The following is an 8859-nucleotide window of genomic DNA, read 5'->3' as shown; positions in this document are numbered from 1 at the left end:
CAAAGTAAATGGAGAACCACTTCGAGTGATTGATTGCTCAGGTTCATGGTGCTATCTGGGGGTCGAAATTAACACATAAGGGGAGGTATATAATGGGGTGAATTTCGATGACCTTATCGTAAGGCTAGAAAGGGCCCACCTTAAACCTCAGCAGAAGATGAACATTCTAATCTTCTACCTAATACCAAGACTAATCTATGGCTTGGTTATGAGTGCCAAGTCAAAGACATACCTACGCCAGATTGACCGTAGGATTAGAGCGGCTGTCCGGCTCTTTCTGCATCTGCCGCAGGACGTTCCAGTTGCCTTCCTATACGCTACGGTGGGGGACGGCGGGCTGGGGGTCACCTGTCTCGCGACAATGATTCCTCGGATCTGCCGTTCCCGGCTGCTTGGGGATCAGGGCGCTGGCGACGGAATGTTGGAGAGTCTGGTGACCATGACGGCATGGAAAGACGAGGTGGAGAGGGTGGGGAAAGGGGTTAAATTTAAGGGTGTCACGATTGAATCTATAGTGGAACCCCTGTGTTCCCTGGAACCCAGTTTGAGAACCCCTGAGGTATCGGATCGGGCTGAAACTTTGGCATCTGGTTGTAACCTCTAGAGCACCTTTGGGCGGAGAATGAGCGCTCGGCAATGCCTAGTTTATTTTTGCAGTAAAAAAAAAAAAAAAAATAATGGTAAATTTTTTTGTAACACCCTGTAGTATTAACCCATTGCTTCCCAGTGCAAAAAATAGTGAGAGTATTTGAAAAATATATTGAATACAGGGTCACTGAACATAAATATAGACACAGGGGCCAAAAAAAATTTCATAAGTGCTACGAATTGTCTACTATAGCTTGTTGCATATCTGCAACACTGGGCAGTAAGTGAATATCTCAAAATATTAGCCATATATAAGAAGTTTATTTTATCAAACAAGGCACAGCAGTGATGAACAAAACATAGAAAGACGTGCTTCCTAGCATGGATAAGTTACCTAACCCCGATGGAAATCGACGAAACAATTCCGGTCTTTGTTTATGCACAAGTGAACATTGCACTTTGAGCAAGCGACGTAGCTGTAGCCTCCTGTGCACAACTTGCATCTGTTGCGGCGGTCCATCCAAATGGGCCAATGATGGCTACCATCGCCTCTTACGTCGCGTGGAACTTGTGGTGACGCCCGCTTCACCAAGGGAAGATTCTCTCGAGAAAGGCGGCCAGGCGGACGCTTCCTGTACAAAACCAAGCTCGTGGCAAGGTCCGCAAGAAATTCTCGCAGAGGCTTGGAAGATTCCCTTTGCTGCAGTGAGTGACGCTTGTGCAGAAACCACGCATTCACAGCAGCAATTTTGACGGTGTGCCAAAATATGTACATGTACCACCGCTTCGAGCGTATGGAAAACCTGTAGCTGTAGCACATCTTGTCTAGTAGGTCAACACCACCCATCGATCTGTTGTACTCGGGTACAATTGCTGGACATTCAACTGAGATGCGAGACTTCTCTTTCTTGTCCCATCTCTCTACAGAGGTGACCGGTTCCACACCAGTGCAGTTAGAAAGAAGTGTGACCGGTCTGTTGTCGAACCACTTTACAGCTATCATGCTTCTGTCACCACATGATGCGACACATGAATCACACGTGCCACGACCTTGCATCTTCATTGCCTTCTCATCCATTAGTTTGCACGACTGCAGTCTGTTCTCTCTCACAGTTCCAATGTACGAGATACCCCTCCGCGTTAGCTCGCAAACTAAGTGTGGTCCCGTGAAAAAGTTGTCAGCAACGATGAGATTGTTGTCCCGTTCAGGGAGACTTGAACACAACTGAAGCACCACTCCCGCACCAAGGCCTAACTGATATCCTTCTTGGTCTCCGTAGGCTCCCTTGCTGCATGCCTGGTAGATGTCAAAGTCGTAACAAAGTCCAGACTCGCCAGCACGAGCCCAGAGCTTGAGGCCCCACTTGCACTTCGGCTTGTTTGGAAGGTACTGACGAATTTGCGACCTTCCACGAAAAGGAATCAAAATTTCGTCGACGGATGACTTGCATTCCTGAGGTATTTTCAGCATGTTTCCCCGCAGTGCTGACAGCCATGGTCGCAGCTTCCAGCATTTGTCTTGTTTCACTTCGTCTGTTGCACCGTCGTTGTCAGCAAAATGCAAGTGACCAGCAATCTTCTCAAATCGATTGCGCGACATCACCTGTGCAACCAGCTCATAGCGGCTTCCATGTTCCCAGTAGGCACGTACATTGTGCATATCCACAAGTCCCATGCGAAAAAACATTCCTAGAACCGAGGTGAGCTCTTCGACTGTCATGTTTAGGGGTGTTCCGTGCTTCTGCATATAGTAGTTGTTGGTTTCTTCGACAACGTGTCCCAGCATGCTCCTCGAAACAAACAGGTCAAAAAGCTGCTTCGCTGACAGGGGTTCAGCAGGAGGCAGAGGGAAGTCATTTTCAAAGTCTGTGCCAGCTTGGTCAAACGCACATTTTTTCCATGTGTAGCGTTTGTTCGCATAGGCTCCTTTCAGGTCCCCCTTAGCAACTCCTGTCTCAACATTAGCGTCAGTGCTCTCGACGTCTTCATCGCTGCTATCTTCAGTGATTGCTTCGCATTCTTCGCTGCTGCTTTCACCCGAGAGATCACTCTCGTTGCAATCGATGTTGTCCAGCAGGTTGTCATTTCCAAGGAACCGCTTTGGTCTTGTCCTTGGCACACCATAGAAGGCTGAAGGTGCAATGACGGCCTGTAGATGGGATAAGAACAAATTACCAAGAGTGAAACAACATCCCGAAATGACAGCTGAAAGGTATTACCTAACCGAACAACAAAATTGTAGCGAAAATTGAAAAAAAAGCGAATGTTGCATATATGCAACAACCGTGTGAAGTGACATTCACTGCCCACTGTTGCACATTTGCAACATGCCAGGAATAAAAAATATCCAGCTTCATATAATGTATGAAATGCGAGATTCTGCATGCGATTCACGCGAAGGACATTCCTAGAGGCTCCTCCGGTAATATAGAGCTCCTATTTTCAGTTTTAGGTTCTTTGTGGAAATGTAAACATACCTGGTTTTGAGAACTCCCGCACGGCGTGGAGGACGCCATTTTCAAACGATTCCTGCGAGCACAGCGCTGCCCCTAGTGGTGAAAATCTGAACTCCTTGGATTGAGAAATGCCCACTGAGAAGAGCACTGACAACTTTTTGTCACAAAATGGGCCCGATGTATTTTTCTTGAGCAGTTGAAGTCTGTGTTGCAGATATGCAACATGGGGCATTAATGGGTTAATACTTCAGACTACTTTTTTTTTTTTTTTTTTTTAGTTAGGTAAATTTTATTTGCAATGTGCAGAAAACTGGCGAAATGTTGTCGAAGTTGGCCAAGATTCCTAAATTATGGGAGCGGACCATCGTATCTCAAGTTTCTTGCACATATCATCGAGGTACCCGATGGAGTCTGGCATTGGTGAATTGCATGTAACCTGCGTGATTTGATTTAAGGCCCCTCAATGTGTTTGCATTTGTCTTGCAAGTAGCGTCAAATGCGCCAGTGCACGAGGCCCGTGTTCAGAGTGGCCCTTGGAAGCAACTGGCAGCGCAGCACTGAAATATGCAGCCCTTGGAAGCAAAGAGTGGCGGTGCACCCACTCGTGGCATGTGTTTTGTGCGTTTTCACTACAATGGTTGGCAGTACTTGTAAGTGTGAATTTTATCAAGGGACTTTAATTTGACCTCCTCCTGTTTGCAACTAGATGTCGTACTATCTTCCGAGGAGTATTCCAAGAATAATGGCTTCTATATAGATTTGCATCGGTGCGAGAATTTTACTTCATTAATTCAATGGCATATTGGTTCTCGGCACGCTAGACAGATGTGTTCAGAAATTGGGAGTGTGTGTAACTCGAGAATGACTATGCTCCACTGCAATAGATCCCTTTCATAGAGGGCCCATCTGAAAAGTAATGTTGAAACTGCGCACTTGTGCATACCCAGATTCTTCCATGCACTAAACGTAGAGTTTATGTACCTAACCAACAAAGGGCATGCCACGGCAAATGACCGAGGATTAATTTGAACCGCTTTCAGCACGTTTATGTGCAAATATTTGTTTGAAAGCTGACAAAGAAAATTATATTTTGGCATGGAACTGAAATCTGATGTGGCATCTTCTCTGGAAAGGTTCTTCAGTCAGTTGGTTGTGACGAATGGAGAAAAAAGAAAACTGGCCACATCCTATGTTTTGTCCACCCAGGCAGACAAAAACCTGGTCTTCAGTGCAGAAATTTAGAAATGTAGCACTTTCATACCTCCTTTCCTTCGAAAGCTTCCCAGCTCGCATTGGACACGAGCACTGCGTAACTCGGACTTATATGCACTATAGTCAGTTACAGGTTAAGAAGGTAGCGGCAAATGCCCCTCAAAGGGAATCAGATATCCCTCCGCCACCTTTGCATCCAATAGCGTCCCACCGTTTCCGTGACGTCGCGGACAACGCGCGAGGAGGGTCTTGCCTTTCTGTACATATTTGCTTTATCTTTCGACTTTGACTTAGCATTGTGGAAGCCACGAGAGGGAGATTAGAGTTCTCCCCCACCGACGGAAACAAATACGACTTTCGGGGATTAGCTTCCCCCCCCCGATGGATACAAAGGCTGCTTTCAGGGGCTCGGTTCCCTCTCCGATGAATACAAAGGTCGCTTTCTTATAGCGAGTTCGTTTCACACGCACTGGCACCGTTCGAGTTCTCTCCCAGAATGCATCGCACTCACAGAGTGTTGCACGGAAAACTGGACTAAAACGAACTCGCCAAATGCACCGAGTGCAGAAGACTGATGTTGCCGCCATCTATGTTGTAGAAAAGGTACCGACTTCAAACCGAAACTAGCGCCTTTCTGTTCGGAGTGATGCGTGGGAACGCGAGAATGCAGTCGGCTACCAACGTTTATCTACAAACGTTGGTCGCTGCAACCTATAGTTTATAGTTGCGATGACTTCAAGCAGCTCGGCTGCCGTAGAGATAGTTACAGACGGCGTAAATTTCCGCACCCAGTTGTGTACAAAGCAGCTGGTTGCGATCTTTCAATTCTTATAACCGTTTACACCGAACAAAAATGATGATGCTGTTCGAGCAGTAGCTTGATCCGTTTGAGCATGGTATTATGCGTGAACCACTGAAAGGGTGCGGCTTAAAACTAGCCTGTTGGAATATCCAGCAAAACTGGGACTTTCGATTTGGATCGTTATTATGGGTGGATCAGATATTAGCCTTGGTGAGGGCGTCAAGAACGAGAGCTTTCTCGAACAAAATACGACGGGGCAAATTAGCTGACGTAGGTAAATGTTAAACATGATGTTGCCCAATCCTCGGGTAAAGTTACCATCTTTAGCTTTCTCTGATGCTTTTTGGGCAGTCAGAGGTTTCTGCTGGGGGAGTTTTGCCGACAAATGTTAAATTTTTCGCCCGCACACGGATGATGATAGACATCTCGGGGGCCGCTGTTACGTTTGTTCTGAGCATTTCATTACACACTGGTATATTTCAGCGTGTGTACTGCAACAGAGCGATTTAAAACCTGCAAATAAATCACGGGTTGTCAATTGCTTCCTTCGGGAAATAGCAGACGCCCACAATTCAAGCTCGCGTTTGATTTCGTGGCCCGCGGGGCGCGATTTCTATCAGAAAATCTACTTTTTGTTCCGTTCGGTTCCGCGGCACATCGTAGCAGACGAACCCTCGTCGTCTGCTCCCGCTCCTCGCCGGCCCCGCCGGAGCGAGGCATGACGGGATTGCATTTTGGCGCACTCCCGATTTTCTCGGTGCAGCGAGTGCATGCACGCGTGGGGTATCAGCGCTGAAACGAACTCGGAGAGTGCAACCACTCGTGGAGTGCCGGCCGAAACGAACCCGTTCCACGCTGCGAGTGGGCACGCGTGGGCACGAGTGCCGTGAAACGAACTCGCTATTAAAAAGTGGGATCGGAGACAAGTGGGAATCCATTGAAGCGGAACAAGGAGCGTTTCCAGTGAACTCTTCTTTCGACTGCGGAGAGATTTGAAACGGGCGCATCACACTTGTGGGAGGAGCTTCTCCTACCTTCTTGACTTGTAACCGACTATAGTCAACAATTAATCCGTCCACAAATATTTGAATTTGCGTTCATGGGCAATGAGTGCCCCGACGGCACTCATTCCTTGTGAATGAATGACAAGTTCCATGGTGTTCTTGTCATTGCATTCGGAGCACCGCACGACCACGTGATTTCTCATTTTGCTTTTGAGTTGATGATTAAAGCCAAGGAGGAGGAAGCTGAAAAGTTATTTCATGTTAAGCCAATACTGCAGCCAATGCAACAACCACGAGAGCACAAGGTCACGATTTTGAAACATTCTTTGCAGTACGAGCGCTCGCGTTAGAAAGGTACGTCTGAAAGCCAGGAGTGCGGGCTAGCTCGCACTTGTAGGTTTGGCTGCAGTCTCAGCTTAATTGGTGCAGGGAAGTGCGACGACAGGTGTGACTCACCTGGAATCTACAACGCAGTCGGCACAAATACTCCTGCAACGTTTATACAAGGCAGGACGTGATGAAACGAGGTCAGTCGCCGAGGTTATGTTTATTTATTTATTTATTTATTTATTCAAATAAATAAATGAAAATGACATGAAAACAATTGGGCTCCTAGAGCTTGTACAGTACAATTCTGCCCCGTTAATATCGAAACCCGCAGTCCAAGCAGCTAGCTTAGGAATAAACTGGGTAAATACTAACATGCATTTTTGTCACCTTATGGACACAAGCTCCGCATTCGTCCCTCTCCCGCCCTCCCACCCCCCCAATAAAAGAAAAAAACATTGTCGTCTGTTTGTTGACTTTCCTGAAAAGAAGACCTGGGCACTTGTTCAGTTTTGTGGAGCTTTCCGGTGAAATGGGCCACTTCCCTTTTTTCCCCCCGTGTCATAGCCATAGATGACATTCATAGGTCCTGTGTGCCCCTTCTGCGTAAAAGTGAAAGGGGGGTACAATTTACTTGTCGTTCAGAAGGGGCTAAGACTATGTTGGTGTGTGAAGCGGAAGGGGCGGCCAGAGACCACGACAAGCACAAGGCGTAAGCCATTGCTTTTCTGGATTGGGAAGGACATGGAGACATACGTGCCTTTGAGGTAGTAGGTACTTGGGAAAGTCTGTATTTATGTTTGCCAAGGTTTTTATTTGTACACGACATACGAGAGCCCAAATATTGAGAACACAATTTGCGGTTCGAAATTCGTTTTCTTTCCGCCCGAAAACCGCCAACTGGCAGGTTTGATTCGCTCTCGCTCTCTTCTCCGTGGTCATGTGCTGTTTTCTATGGTTTAGACAGAACCACAAAAATATAATTGGAGTTGTGGGTCATTGAAAGCACGTACACACATTAAAAATAGGAGAAATATGCCCATTTTATGTAGCTTCTAAGAACTGCAAATACATAAAAAAAATGCACAGCCATATAATTGTCGATATCTTTCTCCTCTATATTTCTTCTTCCCCCCAGTCCAGTTTGTTTTGGGCAGTTGAGTTTTTGTAGCGTGAGCTACAGTGGCCGAGGTTGAGCACTTTTCCCGTCGCTCCTGGAGACCATGCTGCGCATGCGCAAGGAGCAGCGACGTCACACGGCACACAGCGACGTCACACGGCACACAGCTGGTGCGCCAAAGCCGCCGCTGCGCGCGCCTCGCCGATCTGCGCATTCCAGAGAGTGATGTCATAGCTGCGGCAGACGCACTGCAGCGGTGCATGCCCAGCTGTGCGCCTCCATTGCGCAGTAGCCAAGTCTGAAGCTGCTCCGGAGCCGCTCGATAGTGTCCGATTTTGCGCGCATGCACAGCGATAGCGGTGGGTGTATACATATAGCGGGGCGTGTGCCAGTGTGGTATAGCCATGGAGGAGAGTGAAATTGCTGGTCACATAATGCGTATACCGTGTGTGTGTCATTGAAGCAGCAGTAAGCATGATAAGCTAATCCTAGACAACCAGGAAAGCGAAGTATAACCAGCTGAACCTAAGCTCACGCAACGTATATCCTGGCATAGCTGAGCTAAGCCACTGCAATTTTTGACTTCATTAAAAATATATGCGGCACTGCAGCAAAATATTGAATGGGCAGTCTTCCGACAGCATAACAAATCACCAGGCAAAAAGGTTTTTTGGGGGGTGTCAATGTCCCTTGAAGGCTGGTTCACAGTACCCTTTGCATTACGATCACGTCACCGAGACGTTTGTCACAAATGTCGTGTGCCAGGCTATCTCCATGAACTGATAACCATGCTGGATATGAAGCACAGATGTTCCAGCGACTTGTGCGTAAGCAGACAAAAGCTTTCGTAACGTAACGCAAGAAATTGGGGCTGTGTGAACCAGCCTTAAAGCTTTTTCGATGAAGTACAAACCAAAGAGCCTTTGCATGCAAAAAAACTTACCATTTTTCCTAAACTCTTTTGTAGCCACATTCATTGTTTATTATTTGTCTTGACCTGGATTTGCTATTATGGACAATTTTTTTTTTTTGAATAAAGTGAGGTGTCCATATTAACGACATCACTATAATAATGATAACCTAGCTACAAACCCCCTTGGAATGTTGTGAATAGGGTCCCACGTTTTCAGTAAATACTGATAAACCCCCAAAAATTAACCCCCAAACCAGTTTTATCAAAATCGGGGAAAAAAAAAAAAAATTTAGCTGTCCTTTACTGGAAAAAATCAAACAAACAAAAAAGACTACACTTTCCAGAAGAAAAAAAATCTAATTACAATTTTATTTTGTGTTTACCTTGAACACAGACAAAGTGAACTGTCGGCGAGGCTGCCACCTTCCTTGGAAACC

General features: G+C 46.5%; 1 protein-coding gene across 1 annotated transcript; it reads right to left on the bottom strand.

Moving 5' to 3' along the window:
• Positions 1–889: 889 nt before the first annotated feature.
• LOC115322801 (piggyBac transposable element-derived protein 3-like) lies at positions 890–3282 on the bottom strand. Its single transcript, XM_029983176.4, has 2 exons — positions 3066–3282; positions 890–2737 (listed from the first exon to the last, which is right to left on the bottom strand). The coding sequence occupies exons 1-2, from the start codon at positions 3102–3104 to the stop codon at positions 983–985; spliced, it is 1794 nt and encodes a 597-aa protein (XP_029839036.1). The 5' UTR covers positions 3105–3282; the 3' UTR covers positions 890–982.
• Between the last annotated feature and the right edge of the window lie 5577 nt (positions 3283–8859).

Source organism: Ixodes scapularis, unplaced genomic scaffold, assembly GCF_016920785.2.
Source record: "Ixodes scapularis isolate PalLabHiFi unplaced genomic scaffold, ASM1692078v2 PGA_scaffold1__304_contigs__length_218370807, whole genome shotgun sequence".
Taxonomy (NCBI): Eukaryota; Metazoa; Arthropoda; class Arachnida; order Ixodida; family Ixodidae; genus Ixodes; species Ixodes scapularis.
The sequence above is the reverse complement of the archived record's forward strand: the minus strand, read 5'-3'. Positions and strand labels throughout refer to the sequence as shown.

What these genes read in the sequence shown, in the direction of transcription:
- LOC115322801 (XM_029983176.4), bottom strand. Translation starts at nt 3,104, where the DNA reads ATGGCGTCCTCCACGCCGTGCGGGAGTTCTCAAAACCAG. An exon ending in GCGGGAGTTCTCAAAACCAG is followed by an intron (nt 2,738 to 3,065) that starts GTATGTTTACAT and finishes TCCCATCTACAG; the next exon opens with GCCGTCATTGCACCTTCAGC.